The sequence below is a fragment of the Sapajus apella genome, unplaced genomic scaffold, assembly GCF_009761245.1.
Source record: "Sapajus apella isolate SASKATOON/1434 unplaced genomic scaffold, GSC_monkey_1.0 scaffold55, whole genome shotgun sequence".
NCBI classification, from domain to species: domain Eukaryota; kingdom Metazoa; phylum Chordata; class Mammalia; order Primates; family Cebidae; genus Sapajus; species Sapajus apella.
Genome location: NW_022436995.1, coordinates 11,677,146 through 11,696,287, shown reverse-complemented (window position 1 = coordinate 11,696,287; position 19,142 = coordinate 11,677,146). Strand labels below are relative to the sequence as shown.

General features: G+C 40.0%; 2 protein-coding genes across 11 annotated transcripts in view; one reads left to right on the top strand and one right to left on the bottom strand.

Annotated features, from left to right (window-relative positions):
* LRRC49 (leucine rich repeat containing 49) overlaps positions 1-1,884 on the bottom strand; it is a 135,878-nt gene extending 133,994 nt beyond the window's left edge. For 4 of the 10 annotated variants that reach the window (XM_032244668.1, XM_032244673.1, XM_032244677.1 and 1 more), the window contains exons 1-2: positions 1,387-1,560; positions 684-740 (exon numbers count right to left, since the gene is read on the bottom strand). In XM_032244668.1, coding sequence (XP_032100559.1) covers positions 684-740; positions 1,387-1,434 — 105 coding nt within the window. In that variant the 5' untranslated portion in view covers positions 1,435-1,560. Of the gene's footprint in view, positions 1-668; positions 741-1,386 lie in introns of those variants that run through there. The other 6 variants (XM_032244667.1, XM_032244670.1, XM_032244669.1 and 3 more) reach the window with 4 other exon arrangements.
* Positions 1,885-1,934: 50 nt separating this feature from the next.
* Positions 1,935-17,179, top strand: THAP10 (THAP domain containing 10). The gene is made up of 4 exons (XM_032244846.1): positions 1,935-2,584; positions 15,327-15,455; positions 16,746-16,893; positions 17,000-17,179. Exons 1-4 carry the CDS (start codon positions 2,057-2,059, stop codon positions 17,149-17,151), a joined length of 957 nt encoding a protein of 318 aa, XP_032100737.1. The 5' UTR covers positions 1,935-2,056; the 3' UTR covers positions 17,152-17,179.
* Positions 17,180-19,142: the final 1,963 nt, after the last annotated feature.

The following is a 19,142-nucleotide window of genomic DNA, read 5'->3' as shown; positions in this document are numbered from 1 at the left end:
ACAAATTACCATTTTATCTAAGGTGTCATCAGTAGTAAGACATACCATTATTTTACCCTCTACTAAGAAAGAAAAAACCTCCCCAATTAAACTATGACATCAATGTTAAGAAGGCTCCTGATTTCAAAAATGTGTAAATATTGCTGGGTGTGGTGGCTGTTGCCTCTAATCCCAGTACTTTGGGAGGCCAAGGCAGATGGATTGCTTGAGCTCAGAAGCTTGAGACCAGCCTGGGCAACATGGCAAAACCCCATCTCTACAAAAACACAAAAATATTAGCCAGGTGTGGTGGCATACACCTGTGGTCCCAGCTACTCGGGAGGTTGACATGGAGTGATCACTTGAGCCTGGGAAGCAGCAGTTGCAATTGCAATGAGCCAAGATCATGCCACTGCACCCCAGCACCCCAGCTTCGGTGATAGAGCTAGACCCTGTCTCAAATGGTAAATGTAAAAAAAAAAAAAAAAAAAAAAACCCTTACGTTTTGCAATCAATGAAATAACATTAAGTTTTTAAAGAGGGTTATTTTGGCTTTATGTAGGCAGAAAGTAAGAACTAGCCTTAAACTGGAAATCAAATATACTTAAAATTTTCAGTTTAGAATCTACTCTTTAAATCATGCTACTATTTGTGTAGAATATAAAACAATCTTCAATTTAAATGCCAACCTGCTTAAATCTTACTTTGTTTTTTTCAGGAAGCGATGATGTCTGAATAACCAGATGAAGCCCACAGTTCACCTGAAATGTAAAAATTAAACCATAAAATTTGCTCTTAATACACAAACACATATTTCAAAAAATGTACATATAAAAATAAAACAAAAAATTAGAACAGAATGCTCGATTTCTGTTTCTGGCAAATGGTCTTGAGCTGAGGATTTGCTGAAAACAATAAAAATCACATCTAAGAATTAAAAGGTTTCACTGATTTATTTTCCAAAATGTCGGCAGCAACTTAACCCTCTATTACCTCAGGCTTTCGACAATTGTCATTCATGTCTAAATAAATATCTCAATGGGACAGGTGGAGGGGGTGGCAGTCCCTAACGATAAATTCTCTTCACAGTTAAATGGGGGATGGGGGGGTGGGGGGGGAGAAAAAGGAATTGACTGGCTAAAGGAATTTAAATAAACCCGAGCTTTTCACAGCAGACCAGCTCCACCTTCTGGGGAGCCCAGATCCTGGACAAGACTTTGAATATGCATCATGCAATATTAAATTGTGCCTTGGTCCAGCCCACGAACCTCAAGCCCGGGTCAGACAATAGCTTGAGTAGACACAGCGGTCCCGGTGCCAATAATGCAGCCCATCTTCTAGGACAAAGACGCCAGTCAGAAAGCGTACCAATGTGTGAAGAAAGAGAAAGTAGAAGGCCCAACTTACGTTGTTCGCAGCCCGGCCAGAAATAGAGCGGTATTTCCCGGGAATCATGATAGAAGACAGTCCAGGATATCTGATAGATCTGCCTTCGAGGTGACGCTACAGCAGGTATTCAGAGAGACCCGAAAGAGGTCATCTCCCAGGCAACCTGCTCAGGGTTACCATAGAAACGACCATTTCCGGTCTGGACCGCTCCCTAATCGATGGGGCAACGCAGTCGTTGTAGCCTCTCGTTGTATTCGTGAGGGCCCAGGGCGTCACCACTTCCTTGTTCTATTTTCCCGGCCTCATAAAAACAGAGCAGGAGTACTGGGAGCAGGATAAGCTGGGGAAGAGGCTGGGCGCATTGGTGGCTATGACAACCGCCACTTCCGGTCCGTTCCTCTTTACGGCCCACCTCAGCGCTGCCCGCGCGAAATTTGTATCCCTCTGCTTGTGGCCACTGGCTCCCGGGCAGCCGTGCAGGAAAGAGTAGGAGGAAGATATCGAAGAGCCCTCCCACTGGGGGCCCCAGATCGCCACTTCCGGTGACCAGAGGTAGGGAAGGAAATCATCCCGACCCGGAGCGGACGGGTGAGGAGGGGAGGACTTGCCTCTCCGAGGCCGCCGCGAGGAGCGTGCCCAAGGGCGAAGGTCCGGAGACCTCAGCTCCCAGGCACCGACGACGACCGCCATGCCTGCCCGTTGCGTGGCCGCCCACTGCGGCAACACCACCAAGACTGGGAAGTCGCTGTTCCGCTTCCCCAAGGACCGGGCCGCGCGGCTGCTCTGGGACCGCTTCGTGCGGGGCTGCCGCGCCGACTGGTACGAGGGCCATGACCGCTCGGTCATCTGCTCTGACCACTTTGCCCCAGCCTGTTTCGACGTCTCTTCGGTTATCCAGAAGAACCTGCACTTCTCCCAGCGCCTGAGGCTGGTGGCAGGCGCCGTGCCCACCCTGCACCGGGTGGCCGCCCCAGCACCTAAGTGGAAAGAGGAGGGAGCCCCAGGAGGCCGCCCCGACACGGGAGGAGAGCTCCAGGCAGCCAGGCATTCTGCGGGGGGCTGGGAAGCGCGCTGCGGCTTCACAGGTAAAGAGAGACCACCAAGGGTTATGGAAGGACCCCTGGACTCTGACTGGGCTCCTCCACTTAGCGTCACCTTGGGAAAGGCACCTCGTCTCGAAAGCATCTCGGAAACAACATTTCTGTTTTCTAATCTGTAAAGTTAGGAGTGTGCTTTCGTGGTGATCTCCAAGGTCCCATTCAGCATGAACACTTTGGAATTAAGTGACCCAGTTAATTCCTTCTAACTGCTCCTCCCTCAAAACTCTCTCTCATGCAGCCTTGTCCTGCAGAGTGCTGAGTTGCTTTCCCTCGCTGCTCTAGAGTTTTTAAATAGAAAGGGTTTGGTTTGAGCAAATCTCAAGAACTGGAGTGCTTGAAACTGTGTTTGCATAACATTACATAAGCTTGAAGAACGTCCATTATTTGTGTCAAAAACATTGGGGCGAAGGAGACGTGGAGCTACAGATGAAGATGAGGCTTGCTAATAAATCCTTTCCCACCCCCTAACCTTGCTTTTGACTGATATTACCTCTAGCTGCCTTTAAGTTCAGTATCCCTGATGAGCTGAATTTCCCCATCTTGCTCTCTTCTGCCTACTTTTCCATTCCTGCTAAACATTGTTTGCACTCATTTTGTATCTGGTTACTACTACCCTCTTCCCTACTTATCATTTTAAAGAAAACTTCCCAGCTTTCCTTGAGATAAACTTCAGCCTTCCCACCATTACACAGATTAAATTATAGCAAGAGGTTAGTAACTTCCTCAGGGGTCTGTAATCCTTACTCTAGGTCTGGTTGCCAGACCAACACTCTTTCGGCAGTACCAACCTGCTTCCTACGTTAGGGTGGGTGTTTAAGACCCTTTAATGGCATCCTGCAGTTATTAGGATAAAGAACAAAATTATTAACCCAATTTACATGGCCCTGCATGCTTTTCCCCCTGCATACACCAGCCCCATTCAAGGCCACTGTTCCTGTTGCTCACTGTGTACCATCATGCTGACCTTTCAGTTCTTGGACGTACTATATTTCTTCCTACCAACAAGACTTTGCTCAGTTTTTCCATGTATTATAATATCCTGGAATTATGCCCCTCCCACTCCCCATCATCACCAATAAAGTCTTCTTCCTTTAAAAATCAGCTAAACGTCTTTCCTCTTGATCCCCTAGTTACTGTCATTCTTCATGCACTCCATGTGATTTCAAGGCACAGATATTTCAGTAGCACTTATAATTGCCATGAAATAATTATGTAAGTTGCTTAATATTTATTTCTCACATTAGACTGTAAGCTCTGTGAGAGCTAGGATCATGTCTGATTTCTTTGCCATTGTATGCAGTGCCTAGAACAATATTTTACAAATTTAAATAATTCAATAAATATTTATGGAATGATTACATGACTATAAGAACAATTTTTTACATTATAATTGAATTTTCAATTCTCTGCCAGTTTCCCTTCTCATCCAGATGCATACCTGTCAAGATACCTGCCCTTTCCTTGAACCATCTGTCCACCGTCATCAGCTATGCAAACTTTGCCCAAACATATACATCCGTATACATGTGTATGTGTGTGTAGAAAGAGAGATAAATATTAAACATGTGCCATGCATATCCCCCTACACCATTTTTCTTCTTCATAATTATAAAATCTAATAAAAAATTGGGAGAAGAAAAGTCAAGCTAGTGAAATAACCAGTCTTTGTAACCTATGAAAACTAACCATTGGGAAACAGGTCCAGCATACATAATAAATTGGTTTTCTATTTAGTAAGCACAACCAGCCAACATTTATTTTATTTTATTTTTTTTTATTTTTTGGAGAACGAGAGAAAGAAAGAAAAAGAATAAAAAAAAAGAAAAAGAAAAAGAATAAAGGAAAGGAAGAAAGAGGAAGAGGAAGAGGGAGAGAGAACAGGGGTGTTGCTTTATTGCCCGGGCTAGAATGCAGTCTAAAACTGGGTATGCCTGTAATTGTGTTTAATAATAGAGACATAAAAAAAAAATGAGGGAAGAAAATAATTAACAAGCAGCCAACCAATATTTCATTTAAACCTGTAAATATGTGTGATGTAGTACTGATAAGAGTGTATATTTTGTGTATTTAAAGTGAAGAGTTCTATGAATGTTAATTAAGTCTACTTGTTCCAGATCTGAGTTCAAGTCCTGGATATCGATGTTAACCAGCCAACATTTATAACAATCCATATTACATGAATATACTTGCTGAATTGCTAGGAAACTATGTGTGAGTTCTAAAATAGTCACTTTAAAAATATATAAGATTAAAAATATTTTTTTTTTAGTTGATAGCAATAAATGTTTAACATGGTCTGGATAGAGAACCATAATAACATCGCTAAAAAATTGACTTGTGTATCTGACTTCTTCTCCCGCCCAATGTTTTCTTCCCAATCCCAGGACCAACTGTCTAAAATTCAAATTTCCAGTCATTCTATATTTATTGAATAGCTATTGTAGACAGTGTTCTGGGTGCTTGGTGCTATATATAGATAAATATAAATATAAATGTTACGTATCTTTAGGGGGCTTCAGAAAAGATAAGAGACCACTTCCAAGGAAAGCGGCTTGATTTTTGTTTTCCCTTAACTGTTAATTTTGCATTCAATTTCTCTTAAAAGTGTTTTATGGCATTCAATCTAGAGGTCTTATATATCTTTCATTAGATTTATTCACAGTATTTGATTTTGCTACTATAAATGGTATTTTCAATTTTATAATCTATAAGTGTATATTGATAAATTCATTTTTGTTGAACTTGTATCCAAAAACTCACTTATTAATTCCAATAGTTTATAAATTATCTTGAATTTTATATATGTACAAAAATATAATCTGAAAGAAAGTTTTTGATGTTCATGTTTTTATTTCGTATTTTTCCTGTTGCACTGGCTTGAACCTGCCGTACAGTGCGGGGAACAGAAAAGGTGAGAGGAATCCTTTTCTCATTCCTAATTTCAGAGGGGAAGCCTTTAATATTTCCCCATTTGATACGATTTTTGCTATAGTTTCTTCTAGCTGCTCTTTGTAATAAAAAGAAATGTTCCCCTTTATTCCTGGTTTAAATGATAAATAATGGTGAATTTTATCGAATGGTTTTTCTGAATCTATTAATGATAACATTTTTATTATGTTAATATAGTAAATTATATTGCTTGGTTTTAAAATACAGAATCAAACTGGCATGGCTAAAATAAACTCAATTTGGTCAAAGCACTTTATTCCTTTCCCATATTGCTTACTAAAATATTAGCAAAAATAAAATATTTAGGATTTTGGCATCTGTGTGCATGAGTGAAACTGGCCTACAGTTTTTTTCTTTTTTGGAGTGTCTTTCTCAGGTTTTGGTATGAAGACTATGCCAACAAATTCGGAATTGTTCTCTCTCTTCATTCTCTGGAAATGTTTATGTAAATTGGCATTATATATTCACTAATAAATTTGGTATTAATACTTGGTAGAACTCAATTGGTAAGATACCTAATCCTGGAGTTTTCTTTTTGGAAAGGCTTCTTTTTTTATGATCAATTCAATTTCTTTGTTATAAGGTTACTCAGAGTTCTTTTGTTTATCCATTTTGATAAATAGTATCTTTTAATTTGTTTCATTTAAATTTTTAAACGTATTAATACAAAACCTTCATGATAATTTTGTATTTGAAAAAATTCTGTTTGAGCCGAGGTAATATTTGCTTTTTCATTTTTTCTTGATCAGCTTCACTAGATGGTTTATCGATTTTTCTTTCTTCTTCTTTTTTAGATGGAGTCTCACTCTTTTGCCCAGGCTGGAGTGCAGTGGTGCCATCTCGGCTCACTACAAACTCTGCCGCCCAGGTTTAAGCAATTCTTCTGCCTCAGCTTCCTGAATAGCTGGGATTACAGGTGCCTACCACCTCGCCTGGCAGAGACGGGGTTTTGCCATCTTGTCCACCCACCTCAGCCTCCCAAAGTGCTGGTATCACAGGCGTGAGCCACCGCACCCGGCCGGCTTGTGGATTTTTATTAGTCTTTTCAAAAAATAAACTTTGACTTGTTGATCTCTCCAGAATTTTTTTTCATTTATTTCGCTTATTCATTATTCCCTTTCTCTACTTTTTAAAATTTCGTCCACTGTTCTTTCTTTACCTTCTTAAGAAGTTAAATTATATCACTGATTTTCAGAATTTTTATGGTGAATGGTAAATGGCACAGCTAGGTTTCACAAGCTTATGTCCCAAATGTGGAATTCAGTAGAGTGGTGTTGATAGAGGACAACCTGGATCCTGAGAGGGGGATACGTTAGAGATATGTTGTGGAATACTTTTTGCATGATAATAATAATTCTAATCTAAATTAAGCCTAATTAATTTTTCTATGCTAATATATGCATTAAAGATTTTAAATCCCCACCTAAGCATGGCTTTACTGAATCTTACAAGTTTTAGGTACGGAGTATTTTTATTATTATTTAGTATAAAATATCTAATTGCCGTTATGGTTTGATCTTTTACTCGTGGGTTATTTAGAAGTATATTTTTTAATTTCCAAATCTCTGGGCACTTTTTAGTCAAATTTTTGCAATAGATTTCTAGGCCAGTTACACTATTGCCAGAGAAAATACAATATATGGACTTAATCTTTTGAAATTTTTTGAAACTTGTATTATGCCCAAAATAGTTTTTTAAATGTTCCATGTGTACCTGAGATGGATGTGTGCACTGCAGTTGGATAGTGTTCCGTAGATGTCTGTTAATCATGTTTAAATTTCCTATATCCTTTTGGAATTTTTATCTTATTCAATCAATTACTAAGAAAGTGTGGCAATCTTCCACTGCAATTTTGAATTTACATATTAATCTTCAAATTCTATCAATTTTGTGGTATATATCTTGAAGCTATGTTATTAGGTTATTAACAATGTTATTAGGTATGCATATATTTTGAAGCTATGTTATTAGGTATGTAGTGCTAATAAAACAACACCAGCTTTCTTTAACTTAGTGTTTGCATAGTACGTGTTTCCATCCTTCTACTTTCAATCTTTCTGTGTCCTTAGAAGTTTAGGCATTATTCTGTCTTACGGTTACCCCATTGAAGAGAATGTATCTTTTCTCCTCTGGCTGCTATTAAGTTTTTCTCTCCATTTTCCATTTTTACTGTAGTGCGCATAGGTTTGTTTTCTGTTATTTTTATTTTGATAAATAGAAAGGGTTTATGGTACTTTTGTAAAACTGTGTCTTAATGCCTTCTATCCATTTTGATAAATTCTCAGCTGTTACTTGTTCAAATATTGCTTCTGCCCCATTTTATGTTATACTTTTAACCCTTATCCCCTATGTCTGTTATGATATTTTCTATATTTTCTACCTTTCTTTTGTCTTCTCCTGCCTCATTCTAGATATTTTCTTTTGACTCATATTTTAGTGGATTAAAACATGCCTGGAAATTCTACCTCCAAGCTTTTAATCTGAAGAAGCAATCAGATATGTACACAAGAGATTTATGTTCAAATATTTCTAGCAATATGGGTTGTTTTAATAAATTTTAGTATATCTGTGTAATACATTTCTATGCGGCCATAAAAATTATGATGTAGAATATTTAATAACAGAAAGATTATATATATATAATACGTGGGGAAACTAGGTTATAAAGCATTATATGATCTCAGGTTATAAAGCATTATATGATCTCAAGTTAGGTTATAAAGCATTATATGATCTCAATTTTAAAAAATACATAGGAAAAGACATAAACCCATCAAATATAAAGTTTTAGCTATGGATTGTGAGATTATGACTAATATTTAGTTTCTTTTTGCTTCTTTGTATGGTACAAATATTTGCAGTTTAAAAAAATGTATTATTATAAAGGGAACAAAAGTTATTTTTTAAAACCTGATTAAATATCTAAAACTCTATTTTATCCAGAATACACCTTTTTGTAAAGAAATATGTGCTTATTCTAGACTTTGACAATGTTTGGCTTAGAAGTAGATGTAACTAGTGAAAATTGATTATGATTTTATAAACGTGAATAGAGATAAGCCCTTGAAATAAGATTCATGTTGCAAAGGGACTCTTTACAAGAATTTATTCACAAAGTTTCGTGTGTGTATGTGTGTGTGTGTGTGTGTGTGTGTGTGTGTGTGTGTGTGTGTTTGAGACAGTCTGTTGCCCAGGCTGGAGTGCAATGGTGTGGTCTTGACTCACTGTAACCTCCACCTCTTGGCTTCAGGCAATTATTGTGCCTCAGCCTCCTAAGTAGCTGATGGGCCACCACACCAGCTAATATTTGTATTTTTAATGGAGATGGAGTTTCACCATGTTGGCCAGTCTGGTCTTCCTGACCTCAGGTGATCCGCCCAGCTCAGCCTCCCAAAGTGCTGGGAGGCATAAGCCACTGTGCCCGGCTGCAAAATTTCTTTAACTTGAGTATCAATAGCCTATGGTACAGCCACCAAAGACACCTACTAAAATATTTTTTCAGTGCTTTGAAGGCAGCTGCCACTACCTGAAGGCTGTAGATAAAATTGCTAAATACTTTAATTTTGTTTTCATTTCTCTTTCACTTATTTTCTCTCCTTCCAGGCCCTCTTACCTTTTCCAGATATCTTTTCTTTTTTTTTTTCTTTTTTTTCTTTTTTTATTATTATTATTTTTTTCCCATTTATTTATTTTATTGCATTTTAGGTTTTGGGGTACATGTGAAGAACATGCAAAATTGTTGCATAGGTACACACGTGGCAGTGTGATTTGCTGCCCTCCTCTCCATCACCTACATCTGGCATTTCTCCCCTTGCTATCTCTCCCCAGCTCCCCACCCCCCACCGTCCCTCCCCTATTTCCCCCCAACTGACCCCAGTATGTAGTGCTCCCTCCCTGTGTCCATGTGTTCTCATTGTTCAACACCCGCCTATGAGTGAGAACATGCAGTGTTTGATCTTCTGCTCTTCTGTCAGTTTGCTCAGAATGATGGTTTCCAGGTTCATCCATGTCCCTACAAAGGATACAAACTCATCGTTTTTGATGGCTGCATAATATTCCATGGTGTATATGTGCCACATTTTCCCTGTCCAGTCTATCATCGATGGGCATTTGGGTTGGTTCCAGGTCTTTGCTATTGTAAACAGTGCTGCAATGAACATTCGTGTGCACGTGTCCTTATAGTAGAACGATTTGTAATCCTTTGGATATATACCCAGTAATGGGATTGCTGGGTCAAATGGAATTTCTATTTCTAGGTCCTTGAGGAATAGCCACACTGTCTTCCACAATGGTTGAACTAATTTACACTCCCACCAACAGTGCAAAAGTGTTCCTATTTCTCCACATTGTCTCCAGATTTTTTAATGATCGCCATTCTAACTGGTGTGAGATGGTATCTCAATGTTGTTTTGATTTGCATTTCTCTGATGACCAGTGATGATGAGCATTGTCTCATATGTTTGTTGGCCTCATGTATGTCTTCTTTTGTAAAGTGTCTGTTCATATCCTTTGCCCACTTTTGAATGGGCTTGTTAGTTTTTTTCTTGTAAATCTGTTTTAGTTCTTTGTAAATTCTGGATATCAGCCCTTTGTCAGATGGGTAAACTGCAAAAATTTTTTCCCATTCTGTTGGTTGCCGATTCACTCTAATGACTGTTTCTTTTGCCGCGCAGAAGCTGTGGAGTTTGCTTAGGTCCCATTTGTCTATTTTGGCTTTTGTTGTCAATGCTTTTGGTGTTTTGGTCATGAAGTCCTTGCCTACACCTATGTCCTGAATGGTTTTGCCTAGATTTTCTTCTAGGGTTTTTATGGTGTTAGGTCTTATGTTTAAGTCTTTAATCCATCTGGAGTTAATTTTAGTGTAAGGTGTCAGGAAGGGGTCCAGTTTCTGCTTTCTGCACATGGCTAGCCAGCTTTCCCAACACCATTTATTGAACAGGGAATCCTTTCCCCATTGCTTGTTTTTGTCTGGTTTGTCAAAGATCAGATGGTTGTAGATATGTTGTGTTGCCTCCGAGACCTCTGTTCTGTTCCATTGGTCTATATTTCTGTTTTGGTACCAGTACCATGCTGTTTTGATTACTGTAGCCCTGTAGTATAGTTTGAAGTCTGGTAGTGTGATGCCTCCCACTTTGTTCTTTTTGCTTAGAATTGACTTGGCTATGTGGGCTCTCTTTTGGTTCCATATGAAGTTTAAGGTGGTTTTTTCCAGTTCTGTGAAGAAGGTCATTGGTAGCTTGATGGGGATAGCATTGAATCTGTAAATTTACTTTGGTAAGTATGGCCATTTTCACGATATTGATTATTCCTAACCATGAACATGGAATGTTTCTCCATCTGTTTGTGTCCTCTCTTATTTCGTTGAGCAGTGGCTTATAGTTCTCCTCAAAGAGGTCCTTTACGTTCCTTGTTAGTTGTATTCCTAGGTATTTTATTCTCTTTGTGGCAATTGTGAACGGAAGTTTGTTCTTTATTTGGCTCTCTTTAAGTCTATTATTGGTGTATAGGAATGCATGTGATTTTTGCACATTGATTTTGTATCCTGAGACTTTGCTGAACTAGCTTATCAGTTTCAGGAGATTTGGGGCTGAGACAATGGGGTCTTCTAGATATACAATCATGTCGTCTGCAAATAGAGACAATTTGACTTCCTCCTTTTCTATTTGAATGCCCTTTCTTTCTTTTTCTTGCCTGATTGCTCTGGCTAGAACTTCTAATACTATATTGAATAGCAGTGGTGAGAGCGGGCATCCTTCTCTGGTGCCACATTTCAAGGGGAATGCTTCCAGTTTTTGCCCATTCAGTATGATATTGGCTGTTGGTTTGTCATAAATAGCTTTTATTATTTTGAGATACGTTCCATCAATACCTAGCTTATTGAGGGTTTTTAGCATAAAGGGCTGTTGAATTTTGTCAAAGGCCTTCTCTGCATCAATTGAGATAATCATGTGGTTTTTGTCTTTGGTTCTGTATATGTGGTGAATTACGTTTACAGACTTGCGTATGTTAAACCAGGCTTGCATCCCCGGGATGAAGCCTACTTGATCATGGTGGATAAGCTTTTTGATGTGCTGTTGCAAGCAGCTTGTCAGTATTTTATTGAAGATTTTTGCATCTATGTTCATCATGGATATTGGCCTGAAGTTTTCTTTTCTTGTTGAGTCTCTGCTGGGTTTTGGAATCAGGATGATTTTGGTCTCATAAAATGATTTGGGAAGAATTCCCTCTTTTTGTATTGTTTGGAATAGTTTCAGAAGGAATGGTACCAGCTCCTCTTTGTATGTCTGTTAAAATTCAGCTGTGAACCCATCCGGACCTGGGCTTTTTTTGGGTGGTAAGCTCTTAATTGCTGCCTCAACTTCAGACCTTGTTATGGGTCCGTTCAGGGTTTCGGCTTCTTCCTGGTTTAGGCTTGGGAGGAGGCAAGTGTCCAGGAATTTATCCATTTCTTCCAGGTTTATTAGTTTATGTGCATAGAGTTGTTTGTAATAATCTCTGATGATGGTTTGAATTTCTGTGGAATCTGTGGTGATATCCCCTTTATCGTTTTTTATTGCATTGATTTGGTTATTCTCTCTTTTCTTTTTTATTAATCTGGCTAGTGGTCTGTCTATTTTGTTGATCTTTTCAAAAAACCAGCTCCTGGATTTATTGATTTTTTGAAGGGTTTTTTGTGTCTCTATCTCCTTTAGTTCTGCTCTGATCTTAGCTATTTCTTGTCTTCTGCTAGACTTTGAAGTTTTTTGATCTTGCCCCTTTAGTTCTTTCAGTTTTGACGATAGGGTGTCAATTTTTGATCTCTCCTTGCTTCTCATGTGGGTACTTATTGCTATATATTTTCCTCTAGAAACTGCTTTAAATGTGTCCCAGAGATTCTGGTATGTTGTGTCTTCATTCTCGTTGGTTTCAAAGAACATCTTTATTTCTGTCTTCATTTCATTGTTTATCCAGTCAACATTCAAGAGCAAGTTGTTCAGTTTCCATGAAGCTGTGTGGTTCTGGGTTAGTTTTTGAATTCTGAGTTCTAACTTGATTGTACTGTGGTCTGAGAGACTGTTTGTTACGATTTCTGTTCTTTTGCATTTGCTGAGGAGTGATTTACTCCCAATTATGTGGTCAGTTTTAGAGTAGGTGTGATGTGGTGCTGAGAAGAATGTATATTCTGTGGATTTGGGTTGGAGAGTTCTGTAAATGTCTATTAGGTTTGCTTGGTCCAGGTCTGAGTTCAAGTCCTGGATATCCTTATTAATTTTCTGTCTGGTTGATCTGTCTAATATTGACAATGGGGTGTTAAAGTCTCCCACTATTATTGTGTGGGAGTCTAAGTCTCTTTGTAAGTCATTAAGAACTTGCCTTATGTATCTGGGTGCTCCTGTATTGGGTGCGTATATATTTAGGATCGTTAGCTCTTCTTGTTGCGTTGATCCTTTTACCATTATGTAATGTCCCTCTTTGTCTCTTATGATCTTTGTTGCTTAAAAGTCTAATTTATCAGAGATGAGAATTGCAACCCCTGCTTTTTTTTGCTCTCCATTTGCTTGGCAAATCTTCCATCCCTTTATTTTGAGCCTTTGTGTATCCTTGCATGTGAGATGGGTTTCCTGGGTACAGCACACTGATGGGTTTTGGCTTTTTATCCAATTTGCCAGTCTGTGTCCTTTGATTGGGGCATTTAGTCTATTTACATTTAGGGTTAATATTGTTATGTGCGAATTTGATACTGCCATTTTGGTGCTAGCTGGGTGTTTTGCCCTTTAGTTGAGCTGGTACTTGTTGTTCCTTTATATGTGTAGAGCCTCTTTCAGGAGCTCTTGTAGAGCTGGCCTGGTGGTGACGAAATATCTGAGTACTTACATGTTCCCAAAGGATTTTATTTTTGCTTCACTTATGAAGCTTAGTTTGGCTGGATAGGAGATTCTGGGTTGAAAGTTCTTTTCTTTAAGGATGTTGAATATCGGCCCCCACTCTCTTCTGGCTTGTAGAGTTTCTGCTGAGAGATCTGCTGTGAGTCTGATGGGCTTCCCTTTGTGGGTAACCTGACCTTTCTCTCTGGCTGCCCTTAGTATTTTCTCCTTCATTTCAACCCTGGTGAATCTGACGATTATGTGCCTTGGGGTTGCTCTGCTTGACAAATATCTTTGTGGTGTTCTCTGTATTTCCTGGACTTGAATGTTTGCCTGCCTTGCTAGGTTGGGGAAGTTTTCCTGGATATATCCTGAAGAGTATTTTCCAGCTAGGATTCACTCTCTTCGTCACATTCAGGTACGCCTATCAAACGTAGATTAGGTCTCTTCACATAGTCCCACATTTCTTGGAGATTTTGTTCTTTCCTTTTTACCCTTTTTTCTCCAGTCTTGCCTTCACGTTTTATTTCATTGAGTTGATCTTCTACCTCTGATATCCTTTCTTCTGCTTGGTCAATTCGGCTGTTGATACTTGTGCATGCTTCGCGAAGTTCTCGTGTTGCATTTTTCAGCTCCATCAATTCACTTATATTCCTTTCTATTTCTTCCATTCCCATTAGCATTTCGTCAAATCTTTTTTCAAGGTTCTTAGTTTCTTTGCATTTGGTTAGAACATGTTCTTTAAGTTCACAGAACTTTCTTACTACCCACCTTCTGAAGTCTGATTCTGTCATTTCATCACACTCGTTCTCCCTCCAACCTTGTTCCCTTGCTGGTAAGGAGTTGTGATCCCTTCTAGGAGGAGAGGTATTCTGGTTTTGGGTGTTTTCATCCTTTTTGCACTGGTTTCTTCCCATCTTTAGGGATTTATCCACCTGTCGACTTTGTAGTTGCTGGCTTTCAGATTGGGTCTCAAATCTTTCAGGTTGACGTTCTGTTTGTTGATGATGAGGTTATTTCTGTTTCTTGGTTTTCCTTCTGACAGTCTGGCCCCTCTGCTGTAGGTCTGCTGAGGTTCACTCCAGGCCCTGCTTGCCTGGGGTTCACCTGCAGCAGCTGCTGAACAGTAAGGGTTGTTACCAGTTTTCTTTTTCTGCTATCTTTGTCCCAGAAGGATACCCGCCTAGTGTCAATCTGATCTCTCCTTTATGAGGTGTCTCTTTGGATATATAGGGGTCAGGGAGCTGCTTGAGGAGACGGTCACTTCTTTATAGGAGCTCAAATGGTGAGCTGTGAGCTCTGTTGTTCATTCAGAGCTGCTGGGCAGGTACGTTTAGGTCTGCTACAGCAGAACTCATAAACTGCTTTTTGTTCCCAGGTGCTCTGTCCCAGGGATTTAGGGCTTTATTTATGAGTTTCTGTTATGCTGCTGCCTTCTTTTTTTTTCCTTCAGACCTGCCCTGCCCAGCAAGGAGGCAGCCTAGTCACTGTCTGCCTGCAGAGGCTTTGCTGAGCTGCTGTGGGCTCCGCCCAGCTGCCGAGTGAACTTCCCTGCAGTCCTGTTTATATGGGTGTAGTTGGAACTGCTTTGGCGATGGTGGCCCACCTAGGCGGAGTCTCTCTGCTGTGGCAGGTTGCCTTGGCAATGGCGGGCTGCCTCAGCAATGGTGGGTTGCCTTGGCAATGGCGGGCTGCCTCAGTAATGGCGGACGCCCCTCCCCTACAGAGCTGGACCATCCTGGGTTCAGCAGCACTTGCTGTGAAACTCTGAGTCCAGAGTTTCTGGTTGCTGTTCTTTTGTGGGGGTGGGACCAGCCAAGCTGATCGCCTGGCTTCCTGCCTCAGCTCCTTTTTTAAGTTGGTGTTCCAGTCGCCTGTTGAAGAGGCGCCGGGGTCTGTTTGTTTTCCCCTGCGGCCACTCACTGCCTAGCTTAAACAGCAGCACTGAGGTTTGTGGCGCTTTTTTTTTTTTTTTTCTTTGCCCTGGAATCTACTGTCCTGGTACCCTGCTCCGTCCCGTTTTTAAACAAACGAATGGGCGATTTCCCGTGGCTCCAATCGCCAGCCAAAAGGGCACCCCGACCGCTGTGTTTTGTACAGAGAACCGCTGCTCCAGGGCGCCGACAAAGCAGCCGCGTGGGGCAAAGCAGCGGCCCCGGCCGGCACAGCCGCGCTGGCGGAAACAGCCACGCTGGTGACCTGTGGAGCTCCTCTGCCTGGGAATTTCCTAGTCTGTGGGCAATAAAAATGCGGCGTCCACTCAGCCTCTGCGCTTTCACTGGGAGCTGCAATCCTGAGCTGTTCCTAAACGGTCATCTTGGATCCTCCCCCCCTAGATATCTTTTCTTACCCTCTTCCATATAATCTCTAGGTACCCTGTCTTATATTGTCTTTTGCATATCTAAACCCTCATTCTTTCTACCTCTTACCCTTATCACTTCCCCCAAATCAAATTTCATGGCCTGGCACAGTGGTTCATGCCTGTAATCCCAGCACTTTGGGAGACTGAGGCAGGCAAATCACTTGAGGCCAGGCGTTCAAGATCAGACTGGCCAACATGGTGAAACTTCATCTCTACTAAAAATACAAAAATTAGCCAGGCGTGGTGGCAGACACCTGTAATACTAGCTACATGAGAGGCTGAGGCACGAGAATTGCTTGAACCCAGGAGGTGGAGGATGAGCCAAGATCATGCCTCTGCACTCCAGACTGGGTGACAGAAGGAGACCCCGTCTCAAAAAAAAAAAAAAATTCCATTGCACAATGTAACTTTTCTCAGGAAAGTATTGAAGTCATTTATTTTATTAAAGTAGTCCTCTATAAAGAACAAATGATTACGTTTCCTAGAATAATACGACTGCTAAGATATCAAATAAGTTTATACTGATAGTATTACCTTGGCTGGGCATGGTGGCTCACGCCTGTAATCCCAGCACTTTGGGAGGCCGAGATGGGTGGATCACCTGAGGCCAGGGGTTCGAGACCAGCCTGGCTAACATGGTGAAACCCATTTCTACTAAAAATACAAAAAATTAGCTGGGCGTGGTGGCTTGCACCTGTGATCCCAGCTACTGAGGATGCTGAGGCAGGAGAACCCGGGAGGCGGAGGTTGCAGTGAGCCAAGATCGCACCATTGCACTCCAGCTTGTGCAACAAGAGTGAAACTCCATCTCAAAAAACAAAAAATAGTATTATCTCTTCTAGCTGTTGATTTAAGAAAAAAAGTAATTATTTGTAAGCAAATAGCTTATACATTCTGGTTGACCAGAATTTATGATTTATAAGTGGAAAAAAGACAGTATGGCAGAATTCTTAAAAGCTTGGTGTATAGATTCACCTTGCCTAGGTTCAAATATCAACCATACTAATATGTGACTTCGAAATTTTTTAGCTCTACTCTTTTACTACTTGTGACTTTTGAAAGATAAAACCCTGCAAGGTAGACTTAACTTTAATATGATTCTCCTATGATTTATATTTTTAGATTACATGTGAAAATGAAGTCATGCAAACCCAAGCCCATGCTGATAATCCATCTAATAATGTCACTTCAGTGCCTACTCACTGTGAAGAAGGCCCAGTGCATAAGAGTACACAAATTTCTTTGAAAAGTCCCCCTCACCGTAATGTGGGTATGTTTTGACTCCAATGGAGTAAGTAATTAAATTGATCTTTTGCATATTGAAGATATATGAAAAGCAAAGTCTAACTCAGGTACTTATGCTTACTCTCTTTCAGGTATTCAAGCCAAAGTGAAAGTGTTTGGAAAAAGGCTGTGTGTTGCAACTACTCAGACAGATGAATTGTGGTCTAGAACTTCTTCTCTCTTTGACATTTACTCCAGTGATTCAGAAAGATACAGACTGGGATATCAAGAGCGAACAGAGTGATCTGTCTTATATAGCTATACAGGTGAAAGAAGAGGCATGTTCAAAACTCAACATCAAATGCTCTGATGTGCTATAGATTTTCAAATCTTTACTCTTTTTGCTATTGTAAATCTTTCTCTTCAAGATAATTTGACAGTTGAGTATCAGCAAAATTTCTTTAGCTCTGCGGCAAAAGTTTGTTTGCTTGCCAACATAATGAAGATAATCCCTACCCACAAACATCCCTACACTCTACTTTCACCACTTTTTTCTTTTTCTTTTCTTTTCTTTTTTTTTTTTTTTTGAGAGGGAGTTTCACTCTTGTTGCCCAGGCTGGATGGAGTGCAATGACATGATCTCAGCTCACTGCAACCTCCGCCTCTCAGGTTCAAGGGATTCTCCTGCCTCAGCCTCCCAAGAAACTGGGATTATAGGCAGGCACCACCACACCCAGCTAATTTTGTATTTTTAGTAGAGACAGGGTTTCTCCACATTGGTCAGGCTAGTCTGGAACTCCCAACCTCAGGTGATCCATCCACCTCGGCCTCCCAAAGTGCTGGGATTACAGACATGAGCCATCATGCCCGACCTCACCTTTTTTTTCCTTTTAATCCTTTTGGTAGAAATCAGGTTACAAAGCAAAACCACAATATTAACATTTTCTAATCACAATTAAGCATTGAATATTTATTTAAGCTTAGTTCAGAAGCAGTGCTTCTATGGGACTTACTTGACATTTGCTGGTTAGAATGTCACTATTCTTCTAAATAATTGGAAGGAGTAGAGTAATAACAATGAGCACAGCCAAACCTGACACTACTAAATGATTTCATAGTGAAATCGAGAACTTCTTCTAGAAGGACATCTATCCTTGACTATTTTTGATGTTATTTATTAGTTTGTCCATTTATAACATATATGGATCTGTCCTGTGAGCATTTCTGATGAATCTGTGGTTCTTACAGAAATTTTTCAAAGGGAATCCATTTAGAGATGGAGTTTTCATACACTTACATTAACTTATTAATGAAATCTATTTGCATCAGTTCCTACTGCAACACATTAATTAGCTTGATTAATTTAGATTAGAATCATTAACATCATGAAAAAAAAGTGTTACATTTCTAATGTATTCCCATTGCAGGTGTTAGGTTTTTTTTCTATAAACACCCCTCTTTTGAATTCTACATTTAAGAAATAAGCATGGAAATATTAGCTACCCCATCTGCCATTCACCATGAAAAATTTCTATGGTGATTTTGTACCATGAAGTAAATTGTTCCAGTAGTTTCTGAGAAGCATACTATAACTCTGATGTTCTATTGAGAATAATAGTAACAAATACCAATTTTACACCACATATGTCTTCTTAGTTCTGCATTAGAAGAACTTGCATGTGTTTTTATCCTAGAAGGCTTCAATAATACATCAAAGTGATTTCTTCCAAATCTAATTTTATGTCTGCTCTAATTTGAATAGTGTAATTTTAATTTTAAGGACAATAATAATAAAATAAAATATTAATAGAAGTTGTGAGCCTGAACAATGATTGTGTAAAAACAGAGCATTATGATTACTTTCATTGTTGTTATTGCTGTTTTGACTTGAATGCGAGATGTCTTGTTTGTTTTACAGTCAGGGTCTTGTTCTATCACCCAGGCTGGAATGTAGCGGTGCAATCATAGCTCATTGTCACCTCAAACTCCTGAGCTCAGACGATCCTCCCACCTCAGTCTTCCGAGTAGCTAGGACTATAGGTGTGTGCCACTATACCCACCTAATTTGCTTTTTATTTTTTTGTGGAAATGGGGTCTCACTATGTTGCCCAGATTGGTCTCAAACTCCTGGCCTCAAGAAGCCCTGCTACCTCGGTCCCCCAAAGTGCTGGGATTACAGGCATGAGTCACTGGACCTGGCCTGTTTTAAGAGAGCATTATGTTTTAAAATGAATCATAGGCCGGGCGCGGTGGCTCAAGCCTGTAATCCCAGCACTTTGGGAGGCCGAGGCGGGT

What these genes read in the sequence shown, in the direction of transcription:
- THAP10 (XM_032244846.1), top strand. Translation starts at nt 2,057, where the DNA reads ATGCCTGCCCGTTGCGTGGCCGCCCACTGCGGCAACACCACCAAGACT. An exon ending in CATTTCTGTTTTCTAATCTG is followed by an intron (nt 2,585 to 15,326) that starts TAAAGTTAGGAG and finishes TCCAATCGCCAG; the next exon opens with CCAAAAGGGCACCCCGACCG. An exon ending in TGGCGGAAACAGCCACGCTG is followed by an intron (nt 15,456 to 16,745) that starts GTGACCTGTGGA and finishes TTATATTTTTAG; the next exon opens with ATTACATGTGAAAATGAAGT.